This window comes from Dermacentor variabilis, chromosome 3 (genome assembly GCF_050947875.1).
Source record: "Dermacentor variabilis isolate Ectoservices chromosome 3, ASM5094787v1, whole genome shotgun sequence".
NCBI classification, from domain to species: domain Eukaryota; kingdom Metazoa; phylum Arthropoda; class Arachnida; order Ixodida; family Ixodidae; genus Dermacentor; species Dermacentor variabilis.
In genome coordinates this window covers 156,752,332-156,774,780 of record NC_134570.1, presented here as the reverse complement: position 1 = coordinate 156,774,780, position 22,449 = coordinate 156,752,332, and the positions used below count along the sequence as shown (strand labels likewise).

Below are 22,449 nucleotides of genomic sequence, written 5' to 3'. Positions count from 1 at the left end.
TCCTCTTAAGGGGGCACCGTGCCGTCATGGGAATGACGGTATATGTGTCTGCGAGGCTCGTGTTGGCTGGTGTTGTAAGAGGCTTCGTCTAAAACGTGGATATGGCTACGCAAATAACGCGTTCTCAAAGTAAAATCTTCATAAAATGTTTCCATCCACGCATATTACACCTTTACTCACCCGCGATGCATGACCAAGCGAAGAAAAGCAAGAACAGACGACCAACTGTTTCAAAGCGGAGCGCGAACCTTGTCGTGTGTCCTCCAACTTTAGCGGCCCGCTGATACTTTTTACGTAACATGTAGTCGTACACACAATAACAAGTTCTCATAGTTAAACAAAACATGTTTTCGCGTAATAATAAAGCTAAAACAGCTTTTCACGTGCTGTTCTAGGAGAAAATGAACCATTGTGACAGACAGAACGGTACTTACCAAGCGCGTCTTCAAGGTGTCCCGTCTCTCCGAGAACGATGCCAATCCGAATCCACAATATACCGGCATTCCCATGCATACCACAGCGCAGCAGCGCCAGATTTCCCTCTAGGTAAAGTAGTGAGAAACTCTATGGGCTAAGCGCACTGCGGCTCTCCGAGGACAGCCGCGTTTGGTTTACGTTTAGCGCGGCATAGGCACCAAATCGGAAATTTGAACTGCGCGCCACGGTTACGTCTCCGCCGTAACCTTCGCAGTGCAAGGCATTGGAGGAGGAAGGGGAGCACAGCTGAGGCCGTGTTTGATTGCCGATAACTCCGCTTCTGTTGAACTCATTAAAGTACTTTTTGCGGCAAAGTGGTTCTGAAATAGCCTATGTTCACTTCAAATGTATTTCTCCGCTCCGATAAAAAGTGGTTCAGAGTGCCCGAGCACGTGGTAACAAAATTTGACTTTATGGAAAGTTCGCGCAGAATGTCAAACTCGCGTCGTCACCCACCTTCGGTTTTTTTGCGTAGTCCCTGCAGTTTACCAAGCCTCGCATCACGGCGAAAGTGGCCGATTTGTTATTCCAAATGTTTTCTCATTTAGCTTGAGATATCTCTTTAGCGTCCCTTTAAGAACCTCTGTAATCTTGCAAAACTTCCGCCTTTCAGTCCAAATTTCGTAAAATGCGCTCCTGTATGCGGGCATTCAATCCCTCCCAGAGAACATATCGTTGACATTGCTGTGAAGAGTAAAAGAAGTATCTTTGAACATGGGGGAAAAAAGTGGTTTTATTTCCATTCAAGGCGACAGTGGAAAGAACGACAAGACCCTCGAGATACGAGGCATTTCAACTCTTAACAGCCAGTAACATTGGATGAAAGGCACTCTTCTGGGAGGAGATAGATGTAAGCACAACCGGGAAGAGAGAAAAAAAAAAAGAAAAATCCGATGGGCACGAACATGCACGCAACACCGGCCTCCTCCGAGTTACGTGCGGGAGGTAAAAAACGACAGCCCATCTGACGCTTCCGGAAAGGCGCATGCAGGCCGCATCTTTTGTTTCTCCCCCTGTCTTTCGTGAAAACGCTGAATGGTCGTCGCTTGTTAGAGGTTCCGTGTGTATATACTACACGCATATACTAGATATACACTGTCGTGCATAGTTCCGAAACAAATTCGCGTAGAGAGAAGGGAAGAACATGGTAGTGTGTATAATGTATGTATACATATATCTATACAAACGCGGTTATAAATGGAATGTTAGAGCTCGCGCCTACACCTCGCGCCTCTTGGACCAGCCACGAGAGGAGCGAGAGCGAATGACGTCACCGAGCACGCGAGTTTCACTTTTGTTTCCTCTCGTAAACCTCGGAACGCTGCGCATGCGCGGAGGCGATGATTTGACTGCGCGCTCGTTGCGCGCATAACGTCGAACTGAACCGCGGGTTGTATATTGTCCCGTATTTATCCCGTACAGATTCCGCACTTCGGCGCGCCGAAAACTCAGGCGTATACCGGCCACGGGTGTCGTTTGCAGGCAGTAGTAGTAGTACAATCTAGTGCGTTGTCTTAACGCTCATTTTGTTCGCGTCAATTGCTGTTATAGTGATTAACGGGTCCAGAAAAGCGTCGGATGTCTTACCAGCACGAATTAAAAAAAAAAAACAGAGTCCTGTTTTGTCCGCTGGTCTCTGTATCTCAAGGTCGTTAGAAGTGACTGTGTACGTGTCGAGCGGTAAACGGTGCTTTCGGGTAAACGATGCGCGTCTCGTTGAAGAAAACAAAAAAAAATCTCGTTTAAGAATCACGAGTTCGAGGCTGCTGCTTCTGCAGACAACGGTCGGTGAACGCTGTCTTTGGGTCCTTTGGCTTTGTAGCACCAGCCTGTCCGTTCCGTAGGGCGCTTGCCGAGTGTGACGCGTCGGTGAAAAGTGTTGCGTAGGCTTCGCGTCGTCTTGTCTTTGTCACTCTGTGTGTCTATGTGTGTGTTAAAGGTTCTCGGTACGTAACAACGGAAAATTCCAGGTCTAGACCTAGCGTGTCACGACGGGGATGTATCGATCAGATGAGATTACGTGCCGTGTGCTGCACAATAACCAATGCTAATGCATCGCTGCGTAGACGAAGTGCGCGGCGAACTTCCTGGATTTGGACCCGGGAACACAGACCGCATCAAGCCTTAACATCGTTCTAGGCGAGCGCACGTCTGAAAAAAAAAAAGAAAGCTAGTGCCTTGACTGACAACGAACACTTGAATGCCAGTAGTGGTACGTGTTATTGACACGGTCGAGGACAGTTTTCTTTCTTCCTTCGTTGTAGAATGAACATGGAACTTTCATACGGTGATCTTCGTTTTTATAGTTACCGCTGCGATCTCTTCTGACGTCGTAGGTTATAAGCGGATGAAACTCTGGCTCAAACTGCTCCGTCTAAAACGCACACGTGATCTATGAAAGACAGCAATTCTCTGCGAGAAAGCACCGTTTGTAACGGCACAAACCTAGCACTGAGTACGTCAAATAATAATAATGGCGTGCCATTATAAGTGAAGAGAAAAAGAAAGCAGCACAAACAAGCTTTCCAGCACGTCACTCGAGGGATCTGGCATTAGTTAACATTGCAGGTTAAACGTCAAAACATAAGGGGACACACGGATATGTTACGGGACGTGTACACAAACAATTAACGAGCACTGTACATGTGATAACGCGCCATTTCGTTCCTTCAACGTAGTTTTGTTTCTCTCTCAACCACCGTAAACAGGACAGGTTAGCAACACTCCGCTTTCTTGAGCACGCGCGCGCACTGTGACGTGGGCTAGCAGCTTTCGGGCAAGACGAAAAGTAAGTAGTGCAAACGTAAGTCCTCTTTTTCTGCACTGCGTCCACTGCTGGCGGAAAGGTTAAGTAACAGGCAACAGCGATCAAAGGGAAGACCGCGCCGACGCACTCGAAGTCGCACAGCGGCTCGGCAGTTGGGAGGGCGCCCGCTAGGCGGCGATGACGGCACTGGCGGAAAGCGGAAGCCCACCCCGCTAGCCCGATGCTCGTTCGTGAATCAGGCGCACGGCGCGCCCTCTGGCACACAACTTGTGACCGGCTTGTGGGGGAAGTAGGAGGTCTTGTAGGAGGTCCTGAGGAACTAGTAGGTCAGCCTGGGCGACCTCACCTGCGGTTAATAAAAAGTAAGGAAGAAAATGCTTTAGCAGATCTATGCATACCCTTTGTATAGGAACCGCTAAAATACGAACATAAAGAACAGCGTCAGGTGAAGACCTAGAGGCTTACAAGAAATTTTAAATTCATGCCAAGATTTCTTGCGACTTTGAAGATTACGGACTTCAGAGTTCTATGCGACAGTCTTTAAAGGTCGCACTAATATATATCTACACAGGGTCTACTCACTACCTGCAAAGTTCCGTATCTATTTCCCTGCTCTCCTGCCTGTGAGGCAGGACAGTAGGCAAATGTGGGTACCTGCAAAACCTTCGGTGACGTTAAACATGACTTAAAAAGCGGGCTAGCTGGCATTCCATAACTAACAAACTTGAAGCGCAAATGCGAAAACAGGGACGACATGAACGTTTTTTTTTTTTTTCAGTCGAGCCATCGCGATTCACTTGTAGCAGTCACTTCGTTTTCCCACAGCGACCGAGATGCCATCAACGCTTGGCCAAAGAACCATGCAGGCAGCAGCCCTTCAAAGAAAGTTGCGTACGAGTGGACTGGCAGAAAGCGCTCGCAGACGGCTGCTGATAACGTCCCTGTCTCACACACACTCCATCTGCTGCCAGCAAAGCTGCGCAGAGTACGTCTTTCAACTCTGTACACATGTAGTTCTGAACTTTACTAACGTGGCAATGAGTTCTACATTACGGCGCGTATATAGACAACGCAGCGTGAAACGAGGTGTACCTTGCGTATGCGACGTTGTCGTCGAGCATCATCATGCTCCCGTAGAGTGAGCTGGGCGGCTGGAACTGGCTTCCTCCGTCGTACATCTCCAGAGGGTACAGGTCAGCACCCTGCACCTGCACCGAGCCTGACCCGTCCGAGGCGAGGTCGTCTGTCGAGAGGCGAGAGAACTGGCCGTTCAGCTTCTTGCTCGTCGTCAGCGTGCCCTGAGAACCTGCGGGACGGTCACCGGTCGGGTTATGGGTTGGACTACGATTTGCTCGTATGCTTCGCCTGCTTCATCTTCCTTATGACCGTACGTGCAGAAAGGCGTCAATACAACAAGAAAATTCACAGTATCGCCCGAAAGGCGGAGCACTGATTGCGATAGCAAATCATTAGACAGTCATACAAAACAAGGTCGGCGGTTTTATCGGCCGTATAAATTGCAGTGCACATTCGCTCACTGACTGAATAAGCTGACATGGTGTCACGCGCTCACAGGTAAAAATGAACGGATCTCGCTCGATGACCGCGGACCAACGCTGTCACAACGCTGACATGATGAAGAGCGGCAGTAGCGGGGGGCGATCGCTTCGTGTTGCCTCCGTCTTCAACGCGTCTTCGAAACGCGCACGAGAACGGAGCACACACGAAGCCAGAAGGCATTTTGCAGCCTTTGTACCAGCCGCAGATTACTTCCAAGATGAGGCGTGCGCGACACGTGCAGAGGCGGCAGCTGGCTGGCGCGCTCACCTGCCTCCCACCGTCTTTTTCTGCGAACATAGCGCGAGCGGGAAGACGGCGTGCATCAAGCCATTACCATCCTTCTCGTCTCACCACCTCACGCTTTCCCTCGCGCCTAGAGCATATGGAGCCGCTAGGCGCGATGGGATCTTATGGCACTTGGACTTTAACCGAAAGGCGACGGCGGCGGAAATTCGTCTGGAGTGTCGGTATATCTGCTATCGCAATAAGAAAGGTATACCGTAAAATGTTGATGTGGTCAAAATACAGACACTCGAGCGCTTGGGTAATGTAGGAAATACCATCTGTTCCACAAGCTACAGTTTTGGCTAAGCGTAAACTAGCAGATGCTGCGAGGCCAATGGCAAATAAACTGCTGTAACACCAGGTGTACGCCCAACGCAACGTATACCACAGCCAGTTCAATCATGCAAGCTCAAAAACTGCGCTTTCAAACTCCAGGCACGCTCGGGTACCAATTTGTGGGGATGGGCTAATTGACTGACGTGTCAGCAGATAAAACTAGTCGACCGTCGTGCTAAAAAGTGATTGAAATGGATAGTCTGACTGAAATAGTAAAGTCCTGATTGAAAGTATTGTTTATTTGGCTTTGCTTACAGTGCTTGCAGAGACCTTAGTACTTGTATTCGAGACAAGTAAATTAGTGATCAGAGTTGCCTGTAAAGTTACTAAACTGCTTCTACTGGGGGAGCTGGTGGACGCGATAGACCCTTTCCGCTGAGCAGTTAGCCCTACTAGATGGCGCTTCCGGCGGCGCGCCGCATTAGGAAATCGGGAAAGAAACAATTTATGATAACTCAAAGGGAAGCTCACTACTTTTCGAAGTGAGATCGGGATGCCTTAGAACACGCACCTATAAAGCGAGATATAGGAAGGAAGAAGAAGCATGTGCTTGCTGCGATAAAGCTAGGGAAATGATGGAGCATGTATTATTAGAATATGAAGACGTCTACCCAGCGGTCGATTTAGGCACCACTGGCCTCCTTGAAGCCCTTGGGTTCAGCGAGAGCAGTGTAAAAGTAAACATGCCCGCAACAGGGATTAGTAAGAGGCGATTGGAGGATTGGTGGAAGAAAAGTTGGGAAACTACATAAAAACGGAGACGTACAAAAGCATAGTTCGCAATAGGGGATCAGAAAATTTGGTTGTGGGAGTTCATAGTGTTATTTTATTATTATTTAACCTAGGTAGGATTTTATGCAGTACAATAGAGCTTGGTGGCGCAACCTACCGCCCCGTTCCAAAGGGGTGTTAAGAACGCCCTGCTGAGGTGCAAGTTTTGCCAGCCAGTTGCGACAGCGGCGTTAACTTTTCCTGGAAAGCTACCGTCATCCTCTAGCCAAACGGCGTCACTAAGTCTACTGTGTGCGGGGGGCAATGCGCCACGTCCGCCACTCTGCGTCGCGCGATTGCTGAGATGAGTTCGACGAGCCAGGCTTTGTGACGGAACAAGCCACCGTCGACCCGGTCTGCTGTGAGCAAGGGAGTACCCGAGGGAACGTAGTTGGAGGCCCCTTTCCACGCGCCTTTCAAGACGCAAGACAATGGAGAACCGGCGGCCGTGCTGCGGGGTCAGCTGGGGGAATAAGATGCGCCTTTCCTGACGTATGCCCAGAGTTCTGCGAAGACCGTCTGACGTCGGTGGGGACCGTGAACCTGTGCGGAAGTGTGTGCGTGTAAGCCCTCCTGCAGAAAGGCGGCTCGTCTACGTCTACTGATCGAACGTTTCCCTCACCTAGGAATCGAGGGAGGCCCGAGTGTTTATAAACCGCTGTGTAGCTACTCAGTGTACTTTCTCTCGCAGTCATGTTAGACTGATGAACTGCAACGTCCTTGTGTAGATACTGTAAGTAAACCCATATTCCTCGTTCAAGATGAGAAGCAGTCCTCTTCAACAACGTCCTCAGCGTGGATAAGTTGGTGAGGGAAACGTTCGATCAGTAGACGAGCCACCTTTGAGCGGGAGGGCTTCCGCACCGGTTTCACGGACCCCACCGAGGGCAGACGGACTTTGCAGAACTCGGGGCTTACACGTCAGGAACGGTGCGTGGGAAGGGGCCTCCAAAGACGTTCCCTCGGGAACTCCCTCGCTCACAGCAGACCGGGTCGGCGGTGGCGTGTTCCGTCACAAAGCCTGGTTCGTCGAACTCATCTCGGCAATCCCGCGACGACGGGTCGAGGATGCGGCGTATTGTTCTCCGCACACAGTAGACTTAGTGACGCCGTGTGGCTAGAGGGTGGCGGTGGTTTTCCAAGAAACGTCGACGCCGCTCTCGCACCTGGCTGGCAAAACTTGCACCTCAGCAGGCCGTTCTTAACAGGGCCAATTCCGGAGTCAGTGCACTTGCTGTCATACTGACTCATACCGCGACCCTGCCACAAATATAGGCTCGGCTAATAAATGAGGTGTTTTATACTTAGTTTTGTTGTCTATAGGTGACGCGACAATGGGCAGACGACTGCGCTTTCCGATATCACTGGGGTCGGTTTTTGCAACATGGCACCTATAATGAAATCAAAACAAACACTCGCCAACAGTATAATGAAAAGACAAACTATTGACGTCTGGGGGGCTCGTACGGGTCCGTTGTTCACAATGACAGCAGCAAACGCAATGGCTCTTATTTTAAGTATACATGAGATGGCGCAGTGGGCGTGCGTACATTTCGGGCATATTACAACGTATCCTGTTAACCGCTTGGTGCGTCGTCCGAATGTGCAGTGATTATAAGAGTAATCGCGACGGTAGTAGCTCACAAAAACTTGACGTTTCGGAGCCTAACCCACAGGTAAAGAAGAGCCATTGCATTTGCTGTCATTGTGAACAAAGGACCCGTATATGGGCCCCGAAACGTCGGATTTTTATCTTTTTATTACAGTGAAGCTGCATATGGCTAAGGTTCCATGCATGTTCTCCATGAACAAAAACTATAATCATCAATGGCTCATACCCCTGTAAGCATTCTTACTCCCGCAAGCAAGCAAAAAATGCAATGACTCATAGTCCCGTAAGGTTCATGGTTACTCACTTTGCGTGAAATGACACTACCCCTGTTTTCATTGTCGGTGACTTCAATGCGGATGTGTCGGTACCGAAAAGGGAGCTGTTTACGCGTTCCGTGTTGCAGACATATCCCTTGCGATGCCACACCGTTCCGGCCCAACCGAACACCCAGCGGCGAACGCGCATCAATTCGACATCAATGAATGTGATTGCAGTTGCGAGTTAAATAATGACCACTCATCAAGACAATGATTGGCTTCGTACTTTTGTTCAATATTGTGTCACCTCTGCGTCCTGTGCTAAACAGCTTTGCTGGTCAACCACCTTCACGGCGTGGAATGGCTCATGATTTTTCATACTCTTCGCGAGTGTTCGTTTTAATTTCATCATGTTTCTCCCTCGCTGTGTAGCGGCGGACAGAGGCTGGAATGAATTAAACGTTTCTCTCTTTTCCCCGCCAGACGGATCTCCCCCGAGCTCCTGATTACGGGGACCATGGGGAGTTTCACGGCCGGTATGACTGAAACGTTCCTACAAGAATTACTAGAGGGAAATCTGGTGCCGGTGTCTATACGGGAGCTGCAAGTACGGCGGTACAGCCAGCGTGAGAATGACAGTAATATGCTTCTAGCCACCACAACAGTAGGATGACGGACAGTGCACGGATTTGGCTAAACTTCGTTCTTTTTGGCTTCGAAGGACTCTGTGGCTTTGCAAATCGATCATATTAAACGAAATATTGTTTCATAAATGCAGGAATTCGCATTGATTCTCTATGTTTGCACAGACTTATTGCCGTCATGCGTTTAGAAATATATGAGTGCTTGGAAACTCAAAGAAAAGTGCTTGCTGGGATTTATCGCTCACGGCCACCGCCGCCGACGCCGACACCGACGACACCGGCTTTTCTGCGACACGAGCTCCTTAACGCTGTCGCGTTAAAAAACAAAACCGCAGTAAACATCGCCACAAGAACAAAGATTATACGAATTCGCGCACAGTGCCCGCCATTAACATATCAGCTGAAGGATAGCGGGGCCGAAGTAACTAGCGGTAATTAATTCGTAGGAAACGCGGCCACGGTATACGCGAGGATCGTTACAGTCCACGGAGCGTCCGCCGCGCAGCTGCCAGGCAAGCGTCGCCGCGACCGACCGCACTCACCGTAGAAGACGGGCGCCACCGCGGGCGCGGCCTTGTGGAGCGTGCCGTAGACGGAGGGCGTGTAGGGCGGGCCCCTGGGCTGCAGGCGCGCCTTGATCTCCTGGTCGCGGGCCTGGCGCGCCAGCTTGTTGTACAGGTAGACCTTGCGCAGGTACAGGCACAGCATCACCAGCGTGGCGCACACCAGGTTCGCCACGGCGATGGTCGCGTCCCGGTAGCGCGTTGGCAGCTGCAGCGACACGAGGCCAGTGTAGACGAGCACGCTTGCGTGCCAGGTTGGTTTCTTATACTCTGTCCAGCGTATGCAATCCGCGGGCTAGGTGCGCGCTATGATCGTTTCCTTTCTTTACGATCCTGCTTTTGAAAACCGCAGTGCTTTTGCCAGACCCGTCCGGTAATAGAATCATACATAAGGGGCTAGAGTCTAGGCCTCATACAGCTAAAGGTGAAAATAAAATGCTACAATCAAAGCACTAGAAGAACGCCGATGGAAAGTGCAAACCAAAGAACGATGCAGACGTACCGGCATCCAAGGATATATGCAAACGTATACACAACTCAACGCAAGCGGACATGTTCAACCAGAGGACTGCTAAGAACAGAGCATAATTTTACTAAATATGCGAATAACTTAGTGAAATTCGAGCTTTAGAACACTGGGCATTCCATTTCAAACAGAGGTTCCGCCGAACTTGACAAGTCCCTGCGCACAAACACCGTGATACGGTGCTGAATTATGTTGTACCATATTGTTTAACGCATTAAATAGTGCTAAGTAGGTTGCATTGCGCTGCCACATGGAAGGCAGTACCTTCAACGCAAGTGTCATACAGGCGAAACCGAAAATATGCGGTGGCAGAAGGCACTCCACACACATATGCGTCGATCCAGTTCGACTACTGCCAACGCACGCAGTGACATTACATAGTTTCATCACGATTTGCGGTGTAAACCGTAACCTGACTGTTGATTAGTGCTTCAAAGTCGCACATAATATGTTGTGGAAAGGTCACGTGCTTCATAGCAGATGCATTAGACGAAAGCGTCAGTCCAAAGAGGTACAGAGAAACAATCGGGAGTTGTCGAGGAAGGCTGTTGCGGCGGTCGAACTTTGGCCTGCCTGACGAATGACTGCAGGGCTTGATCAAAGACTTTTAAACACTGCGACTTTCATTAACTAAACGAGCATGGTGTAACGCGCACACATACAAACAACAAATTTCACTCGAGGACTGCGAGCACTCATGGTCACAATTAACGCCGACGTCATGAAAATCGCTGGCGACGGAAGCACGAGTGCGTGTCTCAAATTGAAGGTTTCGTTGCCGCTCGCTTCACCATTTCAACTGTGCCGGGTCTACGTAACGTAGCTAAACTCCAACTCTACAAGCGAGCGGGAGAAAGCGCGCACGAAGACAACGGCTATCCCGCCTCGCCCTTTGCAGGCCCGCCCCGCAGCAGATGAACTCCCAACATGCGGCGCGAGCGCCGCATGTTGGGAGCCACGACAGGGCTAGAGTACGAGACGCGCACTCTTCTCCTCTAGCCCCGCCGTGGGGGCAGCGGGGGCTCGATCACGTGGCCTTCAACATTGGGCACGTGGGACACTCGTTCTCCTCGTATAGTCAATACTTTATTCGGGACAACACGGCGACAACGCGCCTGGAGCGTCCGTGTAAATAGCTTTTGTAGCAACGGGAAGCGTGACTGACCTGCGTGCCCAGCACAGTCCACGCGAGCCAGGCGAGCGCCACGGAGACGCAGCAGGCGAGTATCCACCGGGACTCGCCGTTGTTCTCTCGGCAGGGCCACGTGAGCACCGAGAAGAGGATGGTGACCGCGAGCAGGAGCATGACGTAGACCATGGAGACGACCAGCTCGTCCTCGAACGAGGCAGGCGGCGCGCAGCGCCACACGCGCTCGTACAGGCCGATGCGCGGGGGCATCAGCACCAGCCACGCCGCCGTCAGGACGACCTGCGAGTACAAGAGCAGAACATGCGGCGACCACTGGGTGTGGCGTGGGAGCTCACAGCGCGGCTATGGCGTGGTGTCTTGTGGGACTAGCAGATAGGAAAGCTAAACGAAGCCGTTGGCCATTTGCGGTTAAAAATAAATGTAGATAAAAGTTGTCGCCATTCTTCTAGCGACGACTACTATAAGATGTAGGTTTTTGCAATAGGTAATATTTAAGTAAAACAATGATATGTATCGAAAGTTCGCTTCTGCAATAGCACAACGGCCGCTCTTAACCGCCAGAGGAGGCTTGGTAAGCCAGAAGAAACGGAAAAACAAAAGCCGGGTGGCCGTAAACTTCAGAAACCAGAGTATAGTGGTGTCACAAGTCTTGCCAGAGTCTACTCGGGTCTGCACTTCCATACATCTACATGAAAGCACTTGCAAAAGCTTTTGCAAAAACAGTCATAACTTACTCCCATCTTCGTGCACAGTAGCACATCGTGGAAACTTCGGAGATCGCAGGTCACTGTCCGGCATGATTCCGCACAAGCCCGTCCTTGGCTCTCCTATAGTATCTTGAAAGAGTAACTAGGAAGAATGCGAAAGCGACGGTACCTGTATGACGACTAGTCCGCAGGCGATGACGAGCAGCCCGGCGGGGCTGCTGAGCTGCGTTGTGTCGTGGTGCATGCGCTGGTGGTAGCCCATGAGGCGCCACGTGTTCAGCACCTTGACGAGCATGCCCGAGAAGATGATGGAGTAGGCGAGTCCCATCAGGAAGCGGCGCACGCCGCAGCTGGCCTCGGTAGCGCCCACCACGAAGGCGAAGTTCACCGCGTACAGGGCCAGCAGGCCGACCTGAATTCACACATCGGTGCACGCATGCGCTGTAGTATAAAAGTGCGCAAAGCCACGGGAAATCAAACGGATAGCGACATTGTTGATGGTGCTTTCCTTCTTAGCACAATGCTCGTGCACTCACTAATTGCGGGTCAGCTCAGCACCCGCGAATGGGGCTAGTGGCAAGTTATATAGCAGCTACAGTTTCGATTTCTCAACTGAACGTGATTTCCAACCGAGACGTTACTTGCAGGACATAGTTTCGGTTTCTAAAAATGTCAAACCTGGCGCATCATTAACGGTTGGATCTAGCATGGAGCCCTCGATCCCCATGGGAACGATGATCCTCTGATCATTGGCTCCGCGATATGAATAACGAGACTGACAAAGCTTTATTGAAGATAGAGTTCTCTTGGTAGCTTATTTCGATTTCTCAATGCATACAGTCTAGTGTACAGTGGCGTAACCAGGCGGTGGCACACCGGGCACGTTTTGCGGCACTGCACTGTGAATGCTATCGCTGGTGCCGTTTTTGAACTCGTGCCGTCGACCCAGCGTGTACCGCGAAGATGTGCACCTAGGTCCAGGGGAGTAGAAAGTGGACTGAGCTATACTAAACAGAAATCGCCTTAAACAAATTTGCGGAACTGCAGACATGTGAACGTACTCTCGGACTCTTTCCCGGTACGTTACGCAACCAGAAGCCGGCGCTACGCCTGATACGCTATCGCCTTCAAAATCGTTCAGTGCGCTTCGGCAATTCTACATTAGCTTTTTACTTCATAATTTTAACTGGTGTGTATAACATTTCATAAGTGAATTATTCTTTGTTGGCGCGCACACTTTTTAAGAACATCTGTTCGTCATGTCCACACGATGTGTGTTTACAAGCTAGTGAGTGACATAACACACAAGTGCCGCATATATGTGGCCCAGACAAAAAGAACTGGCATAATAGCGGCTGAGAATCGGGTTAATTTCGACCATCTGGGGTTCTCTAGCGCGCAGTTAAATCTAAGTACATGGACGTTTTTGCATTCCGCCCCTATCGGAAAGGGCTACCGACGCTGGAGTTGAACCCGCTAACTAGTGCTCAACAACAGAATGCCAGAGTCACTGAGGCACGGCGTGGGGGGGGGGGGGGGGAATCCGCTGGCCTAAACGTCGAAGGCAAGTACACGCGTCTCCGTCGCCGAACTGCATGCTCACCAAGATCATATAGCCGAGGACGGTGGTGCCCACGGTGACGGGGAACGCCATGAGGAAGTAGAGGGCGCAGATGATGACCAGCACCATGCCGAGCAGGGACAGGGCCGTGACCACGATGCCCCACACGGTGCGGAAGTTGGCCGCCAGGGACTCGCGGTGCTGGCGCAGGTACTCGTTGCCCGCAGCCCCCGCAGCACCCGCCGCGCTGGACGCCGGGCAGCGCTCGTCGCAATCGCGCACGCAGGTCGACATGGGCGCCACGCCGCTGAAGAAGTCTACCTGGCCGTCGTCCACGAAAAGCACGTTCTTGAAGAAAGAGCCCACCTGCAAAGAAGATTACTTGCATTGTAGTGTAGCGCAACACAGATGAACTCGAAAAGTGCAACACCGCGGAGGCGCAGGAATTCCGAGGAAGTCATTCGTGGTCGTTCACTTTAGGGCATGCCATGACTCTCGCAAGATTTCGCGTGAGTAGCATCGGAGGCATCGGCGTCGACGGGCGACGTCGTTCCTGGCATTGTGCCAAGACAGCGTGTGTAACGCTGTGCAAGGAGAATGCTGTCACATAGATGTAGCCGAAGCAGAAACTACACAAAGGATCATTCCGCTTGTCTGATTTTTGCTCCCGTATCATTGCCACTCGTGGCCGGTGAAAACGCATAAATCAAGGTTTTCCTCTTATGTATTCCAGCATACATTATATATTCTATAATTCCTCGAGAATAATCGGACGCTAATCTAATCAAAACTAAACAAACCCGAACTTAACGATTCGTTGAGTGGGCCGTAAGCAAAGCTAAGTACAGACCCCTCACACTAACGATTGCGACAAATACTCGACGGACTCGTAAGCAAGCAAAACGTACGTTCTGGTAGGTGTAGTTGCGGGCGCTGCTGCCGTTCAACTTGAGCACTCGGTAGCCGAACGTGGTGAGGGTGGACGGCTGGCACTCGGAGCAGCTCTCGAGGTCCGTGCCGACCAGCACCACGCCGACCTCGCGCCGCAGCGCGCCCCTCTTGCACCCTTCGAGGCTGTCCAGCCCGCCCGCCAGCGCCGACGGGCAGTTCCTGGCCACGTGGTCGCGCACCGCCGCCGCGATGCGCATCACGGTGTCGACCGTGTGGAACACGTAGCGGTCCTGGCGCACCTGCAGCTTCTCTCGGCCCGTGCAGATGCGCGCGAACTGCTCGTGGACCCGGTGCGCGTTGGGCAGGCGACAGCCGAACTCGAGCTGCCAGAACTCCTCGAACCAGGCGTCCGGTATGGGCTCGTGCCTGCCCAGCGTGAGCGCGGACACGAAGCGCACGTAGTCCGGAAGCGGCTCGTTGTCCAGCTTGAGGGCGAAGACGTCCACATCGGCGCCGTGGAGCGTCTCCAGCAGCTGTTCGTTGTCGCTGAAGCCCTCGGTGCCAACCCAGACGAAGCGCTCGAGCAGCGAAGCCCTCCGCGCGGCGGACACTATCCGATTGCTGACCAGCTTGTCTTCGGCGAGCACGACGACGACTCGGACGTCCGAGTCCGTGAGCTTCAGCACGGTGGCGAGGACGTCCTCTTCGGTGGCGTCAGGGTCGACCCTCTGAGAATCGGCGACGCACAGACCCAACCTGGCGAGAGACTTGGTCACGTGGTAGTAGGCGTCCTGGCCGAACTCGTCGCCGGCGTACAGGAAGTACGCGTAGCTCCAGTCGTAGTGACGCAGCAGGCCCAACGCAGCTTCCACTTGCCAAACGATGGGCGGCAGAGTCTGGATGCCGACGGGGCGGCTTTCCTGGGTGAATCGCGATGTCCTGCTGGTCAGGATCAGCGGAACTCCGGCGTCCCTCAGCACGGGCTCCACTTCTTCGGCAACCTGCGGTGACAAAGCGAAAACAAAAAAAAAAGTTGCGACTTGGTTAGGGAAAAAAAATTAGAGCCAAAGCAACCAGAATGCATAACATATTTTCTTTTCTTTGCGTGTTTTAGTTTTCACCACGAGATATGTGTTAAGTGCACGGCAATTATTACAATTAATAAAAAAAACTTTTTACCATGGGAAGGCTTACAGAGTTACCACAGTTTGTAAACAGCCACAGCTTCATAAAACTTTATAAAAACTTCATAAAACTCATAAAACTTCATCTTACGTTTCGCAACACAGCACAGTACGAATAAAAGAGCGCGGAGACTGGACATAGAAAGGAGACACAGACGTATGGAATCCTGTTACCGTTCTCGCCCCCTCGCCCCCCTTCCTTGTTCTCCGTTTGTAGTTTTCGAACTGCCTCACCTATGCATACTGCCGCGTCCCAAACATGATAATGATGCGAAGCATTAAATAACATTATTTATTCTACGTCATATACTTGTATGTCCACTGTAGACAAACTTGTTGCATGTACACGCTACATAATTACGACGAGTCTCTAGTAAGCATCGGCAGAGGTGTTTCAATTGGTGAGCTAGCGCTCGTGCTTGTCCTCGTGCCTCCGCGTCAACTTTTTCAGTATGTGTTCCAATTGTCCTTGTATGGGGCGAAAATAAAACGAAGAAGGCAAAGTTCATCCACGCTTCACTTCTCGTTACTATGATGCGATACGGAAAGCTATTCGGTAACGGCGATATTTATAATAGCGAAATATAAACTGGCTTCAAGAAAACGATCCGAAGCGTCCGCGCCATTGCACGAGCGTCTACATTTGTGTTCCTCTGTACAATGGAGTGAACGAGAAGGGGAACCGAGGGGCCCGATTTTTGTCCATAGGTACCTACGCAGGACCGACAGCGCCTGCCAACCTCGCGTCGCCTATTCCTAAGACTAATAAGAAGCGCGTCCGGTGCTACAACCTCGCGCAGGGAACAGTCTGGAGAGAGCGGTCAGAACGAATACATAAATCGCGGAGTTCGGAGAGCCGAAATGCCGGCTATATAGAATTACGCACCATCGTACACACAGCCGACGCGCACTAATCTACAACGGGACGCACGCACGCGCTCGATGAACCGACCTTGTTTTCAAACGTGAGCATGGACACGAGCGGCTTGGCCCTGGCCTCCCGCAGCGCCGACGTCATGTAGCCGTACACGAGGGACTCGGCGCGCTGCGGAGTGCCGCACGAGTCGAAGACCACGGCGTCCAGCCGGAGGTCGTCGGTGCGGTTCCGGTTGGCGCGGTCCAGGGCGTAGGCGACGGCGAGCATGCTCTGGAAGGCGCCCCCGTCGTGCAGGCCGCCGCAGGAGAACATGTCGGCGCCCCTGCGGTGCACGGGCAGCACGGCGCCGATGGCGAGGCTCGGCCCGTCCTCGCCCGACGGCATGGGCTGCACCGCGGGGTCCCGGAACAGGGCGTCGCTGGGGCGCGGAGAGCGCCGGCAGTCGCCGTCCGCTTCGCACGACGAGTTGACCGTGTACGGCGAGCGGCCCGGAGAGACCTCGGGCAGGCTGGCGTTCATCTGCAGGCCTTCGTCCCGGTTGTAGGTGCCGATCTGCGGCGTGACGAGCGAGAGCGGTTATGACGGGGCTGCTACCGCAACAAAACGCGTACGACATCGTGGAACTGGCTGTCGCGATACAGCTGCACTGGCAGGTGTACTTATTTTAAAAAAAAGAAACAAAAAAGAGCTGACATTATTTTCGAAGGTACTCCGCGTATACATCCTCTCTCAGTGGCAAACCAAGGATAAATATCTAGTATAGTTGAAAACAATTCTAGAGTTTGAGGTATCCAAGCAACGATTTGATTACGAGGAACGCCGTAGTGGAAGACTCCGGATTAATTCTTACCGCATGTGGTTCTTTAACGTGGGCCGGTACACGAGCGTTTTTGCATTATGCACGCGCCGCGGCCTTCAGCTGAGCAGCGCGACGCGATGGCCACTGCGTGCACTCACGGCGGGCAAGCGCCGAGTTCTGTCCAAAGTGCACTCGCCTGCGAGAACTCTCCCGACATGCCGCCCGGAGTCCGGTAGTAGGCGACCTGGACGCGGCCGTTGCCGCTGTTGCCGTCGGCGAACTTGAAGACCGAGCCGTCGTGACGAGTGATGCGCACGTTTCGGGTGAAGTTCAGCACCAGGCCACGGTACGCGTCGTCCATGACCAGCTCGCAGGGTTTGTTGTCCTCGCCGGTACACCTGACCGAAAACACGGAAGAACAGCAGCCACCGAGGAAGACGTTATGCGCAGAAAATTTGCAATGAATGAATGAATGAATGAAGCAGGCAATGAATTCTGCTTGAGATTAATTCTTCTTTGTCAGTATCAGGTGCGACACATGAAACAACCCCACCAATTTCTTTTCTTTTACTGTAAAAAAAAAGACTGAAGGACAATAGCGGCAGGGCATACGTCTTCGCGGAATTTCTCTGCAATGCGCGATGCACGCTGTAGTTCAGCATTCGACCGGGCGACTCTGCAGATGTTTTAGTAACGTCCGCAGCGATTTGACGTTCGCGTGTTAGTATTTTGACAGAGTAGAGCAAGTTATGCTGCCACTGTTTATTTTTTTTTTTGTCTCTTGATAATGATTAGTAGCTGTGGTTTATTCTCGCCGTTCGGCACATAACCGGCCCTTCTGTGTGTATATTTTTAAATTTTATCGGGACCTCATTAACAGGTGTGAATAGGCATTAGCTCAGCAGCCTTCACATGAACTACTGCCATGCCTTGAAGGAGCTGCATTCGTCCACGCGTTTCCGGTAAAAACGGCCAAGGACGAGCTGTGTTCATTGACGGTACTTATCATATTTCTTGCAATGCCTTGGACGAACTGGTTTAGTCTCAGCGCTTTGTCGTGCTTTTCGTATATGGCAACACACAACCCGTGGGACACTGCAACGAGCAGCGAGTGTATTCTGGTGGAGGAAGTAATACAAGTTGGCAACTGGAGCCTTTAATAAATGTCATCGTCAGCAGCTCGAGCTTTGTTGTTTTCTTCGCGAAACAGAACTCTTACTTCAGCGATGAATCGAGTGATTCCAAACAAAGTGTACTGTTCGAGTGAAAAAATGAAGACACCGAGACTCTCACTCGGCTCTTCTGAGAGCGAGAGTGGGCATCGCATGGCAGTAGTATATAGCACTGCTAAACTACAGTCTTGTGATAATGGTTGAGATTTCGAGTAAATGAAGATTTGAACATTGTCTGCAGTGTTCCGGGCAAAAATAAAATATGTAATAAGAAATAGTTCATTTTCGGCCATAAATGGGGATAATAGCGTGGCACGGAAGGGGTTAAGGCAACTTCGTTCTCAGTCGAGTCTGTAAAGGCTTAATAAAGGCTGAGAGGAGGAGTTGAACAAAGGAAAGTGACAATTAAGAAATAGTCGGGGAAGTTTAACCACGCTGCGGCACTAACCGGCGAGAATTTTTCATGAAGGTGCAGCGACAGCTCAGCGCCGTGCGCGTGATGGAGCTTAGTTTCACCTCGTACCCTGCCTCCTGCCCTCACAACTCACGACGTTGAACCTGCCCAAACAGCCAGTTATCAGACATGGTTTCATCACGAAAGCCGCGTCTACATTTTCCCTGTCATAAAGACAACCGGATTGTGCTCGCACACGCTGGTGGCAAAAATGACTACGACGCGATTAGTTCTCGCAAACTGCATCGAGGGAAAGCCACCTTTACGATTGCGAGATGAGCCGTCATGGGAACAAGCGGGCCCGTTTGTTCCCAAGCAGGCGGCTCGCGTCACATTATCATCACATACGGTCTCACCTTGTCTTGCGCGCCTGGTCGAGGCCACTCGCCAGGGCGAACACCGCGGTGACCGTGGACTCGGCGGCGCCCGCGTCGTCGAGCGGAGGAGACGCCGCCCCGCTGCCGGCGCCGACCAGCGGCGGTGCCAGCGCGTTGGCGCAGGCGGCAGGACCTCGGCAGTCGGTCTTCTGCTCGACGTAGGCGCGGTACCAGGGGTCCCGGCCGTTGCCCGCGTAGCTCAGGTGCTGCAGGTGGTCGCGGAATCCCGGCACGTCGACCGACGCCAGCCGGAGCGACAGCGAGCCCAGCGCCACGTCCGGGTGCCGCGACAGGATGTCGCGGAGGCCCAGCGCGACGAAGGTCAGGTCCGCGGGCTGGGGCGACGCCGCCGAGGACGATGCCTCGTGCAGCGCGGTCAGTAGCGCGTCGGCCGCCTTGTCCTTGAGGAACAGCACCACGACCCTGCGCGGTAACGCACCGAGCGTTGAGCAAGCGAGCAGACGACAAGCTCTCTGGAGAAGACAGTTCGGCGCGGCGCCTTCCGTGAGCGCAGAAGAAACGAGTAATTGCTATGAGAAAGCAAGACCACACTATTACGCGTGTCTCCGGGTGTGTGATTCGGAACAGTCTACAAAGCCATTGATACTTTGTTGACACAGTGCCGAGAGCAAACGTGAGGTCACCGCCACATAGCGGGTCACATCCTGGTCCGCAGTACAGCATACAGCACAATCACTAGCCGTGCACAGAAGTGATACCGTGCTAGGTAGCGCACCGAGACGGGCGCGTCAACGCTGCAATCGCACGCCACAATTCTTTTCCTGACTTCACACCGGGCGACACAGTGAAAAACAAGTGATTTTTTTCTTTTTCTTTAGGCAGCGCTCAAAACGAGTGTAAAAATGGAAGACGGAAGCACAACGTCAGTGATAATGCCATTTCTTTCTTTATTTATTATTCTTTTTGCTGGCTTAAGTTGATTGGTCAACACAAGAAAACTGTACACTCAGCGGAACACCTTTTTTTTTTTCAAGGAATGCAAGCGGCAGCGGGAATAGCACGGAAACAACGTCTCGACCTCGTGTATACAGTTATCCTCACCGGGCGCCCTCCCTGCGCCTCCTGAGCAGCTGCGTGGCGGCGGCCCGCACGTCGTCGTCCGACGTGCCGTCCTTGAGGCGAAGCGTGGCGGCCAGGCGCAGCGGTCCGCCTTCCAGGGCTCGTTCGAACTGCTCCCACACGTCCTGCAGCTCGTCGTCCCGATCGTCGTACACCGCCGAAACGTATGTCCACTTGAAGTGCCTGAAAGCACGGAGGCAGCGAGCACGTCTTACAACACAGCGGTCTACAGAGGCGACCAGATTGCAGACACGTGAATACCATGTGTTTACTGAGAGTCCTCGCGCTTAGTAAAACAAAGCATGAGAAAAGCTGATCAAAATCATGGCTTAAATGCAAGTTTGTACCCCGCAACGCTGTCCACACTCAAGGAAATCTTTCACGACCGATGTCTTGCCCTATTACTGCGCCACCTCTTTAAGCTGGCGGTCACCCTGCTCTGCTGTCGGCCTCGATAGAGAGAGCACTTGGACTATACACTTCAGGGGGTGTGTTTTCAGTGCTTTGTAGGCTGGACAGGCTCGTTCTTGGAAATCGACGATAACATAGACGTTTGCGTGTTGTATAAATCCGGAGCGGAAATCTGCTCTCGGCGTAGTTCACGAAGCTATCGAGCGACACCAAAATATTAAGCGGCCAGCACCGCAACAGCAACGCACAAGAGAAAAAAACCTGACCTTGGGAGTATTCCGGAGAGCAGCGATCGCATGCGCGTGATCAGCGATCGATGCGTACCTGAGGACACGCAGGACGGCCTGGGCCACCTCCGCGTTGGACGGGAGAACTCGCAGGAGGCTCGGGTAGCGACGGCCACCCAGCTTCGACAGCGACGAGTCCGAGGCGACCGTGGGCACGCCGGCCGCCGCGGCGAGAACGTCGGCCGCGGGCTTGACCGTGCACTGACCGGCGTTGTTCCTGCCGGAGGCGACAAAGCCGAACACGTGCCGCAGAGCGGGCAACCGGACTTCCGTGGCGATGGAGGCGAGCGAGTCGCTGGCGAAGTTGGACAGGTCCCGGTAGGTCTTCTCGCGGCTGCCGCACACGTCGAAGACCACCGCCCCGACCTTGACTCCCGGCAGCACCGAGGGGCTGGCGTTGATCTGGTCCAGCGCCCACAGGAAGGCCTCGACGCGTCGCACGCCGGACTCGGTGACTCGGTGCGAGCAGCGGAACGGGGCGTCTCCGCGCTCGTGGACCGAGAAGGCGGCGGCCAGGTAGACGTCGTCGGGCGACGGCACCACCAGGAAGTCGACCGCCTTGCGCGCGCAGTGCGCCCGGCACGAGGAGGCCTGGCACGCGGACCGGAGCTCGGACAGCGCCACTTCCTTGCCGTCGCTGCCGCCGCCGTAGGTGACCACGGGCATGAGCTCGGTGAACTGGTCGTCAGCCAGCCGGCCCGCCTGCCGATGACGAGGTGGAGGAGCGACGTGAGTGACACAGCATTCGTCGGTATAGCACACATGACGAATTGAGGAATGCTGGCGTCTCGCGAGTTCAAATAAGAAATTCGAGCGGCCCGACTATATGAGAATTTGGCTGTTGCTGCGCGGGACGTTCTCCGCCAGCGGAGAAACATTACTTGCGCTCTGAGCACCACGAAGGAACCTGTTTTCTCGAGGGCTACGGGACTGAGTCCCCCCCCCCTCCCCTCCCGCAAATAGATGTAATGGGTGCGCGTGTCATGCGCGAGATTGTACCGGTTGTGCGTGAGTATGCGCAAGGTGCGCATCGCGTCCTCTTCTCTCTGCTGCACTGGAACAGCACAATAGGCCCTCGGCTGGCATCGAGCACTTTCCCTTCAGAGCCAGCATCTTCGGCAGTTGCCGTATACCCCATACATTTAGCAGTAACCCTACGCTACAAAGTCTCGTATTAGTTACGCACTACAACGAACATACCGTAAAGCCATGCTTTACTACAGACGGCTGGCACTTTTGACGCAACGAGGGAACTGAGCGACGCCTGCATGCCCGACCAGGACAGACCTCCAAGGGCCTGTACTTAAATGTTGCGTACTGCGCGAAGGTTTGTTTAGGTGTGCATTGGCAATGCACGGGAAATTTGTATCAACGAAAGCCTTTCGGAAGAAGTTCCCCTATGCTATTCGTAACCCCGAGAAACCAGAAGTGACTACACCTCAGCGCACACTCACCCTCTGCGGCGAGATGCCGGCGGCTGACCTGCGGACGTTCCAGAGGTCGACGGCGATGTCTCCGTGGCCGTGTTCGGTGAAGACGAACATCTGGTCCTTGTCGCCCACGCGCATGGTGGTCGCCCGACGAACATGCTCGTCCAGCGCCTCTCCCACGCCCATGGCGTTGGACAGAAGCCGAGCGCAGTAGGAGGCATCCGTTACCTGCCGGGAATTCGTATTATTGCACGCGAATCCGAAGTGTCTC

General features: G+C 52.8%; 1 protein-coding gene across 6 annotated transcripts in view; it reads right to left on the bottom strand.

The window, feature by feature from the left end:
- Window positions 1–1,190: 1,190 nt before the first annotated feature.
- LOC142576440 (uncharacterized) overlaps window positions 1,191–22,449 on the bottom strand; it is a 291,100-nt gene continuing 269,841 nt past the window's right edge. For all 6 annotated transcript variants that reach the window (XM_075686582.1, XM_075686577.1, XM_075686576.1 and 3 more), the window contains 13 exons: window positions 22,203–22,406; window positions 20,786–21,450; window positions 20,033–20,233; window positions 18,950–19,393; window positions 17,164–17,365; window positions 16,244–16,720; window positions 14,125–15,108; window positions 13,259–13,582; window positions 11,825–12,067; window positions 10,964–11,227; window positions 9,252–9,480; window positions 4,337–4,550; window positions 1,191–3,590 (listed from right to left, as the gene is read on the bottom strand). In XM_075686582.1, coding sequence (XP_075542697.1) covers window positions 3,587–3,590; window positions 4,337–4,550; window positions 9,252–9,480; window positions 10,964–11,227; window positions 11,825–12,067; window positions 13,259–13,582; window positions 14,125–15,108; window positions 16,244–16,720; window positions 17,164–17,365; window positions 18,950–19,393; window positions 20,033–20,233; window positions 20,786–21,450; window positions 22,203–22,406 — 4,455 coding nt within the window. In that variant the 3' untranslated portion in view covers window positions 1,191–3,586. The remainder of the gene's footprint in view (window positions 3,591–4,336; window positions 4,551–9,251; window positions 9,481–10,963; window positions 11,228–11,824; window positions 12,068–13,258; window positions 13,583–14,124; window positions 15,109–16,243; window positions 16,721–17,163; window positions 17,366–18,949; window positions 19,394–20,032; window positions 20,234–20,785; window positions 21,451–22,202; window positions 22,407–22,449) is intronic.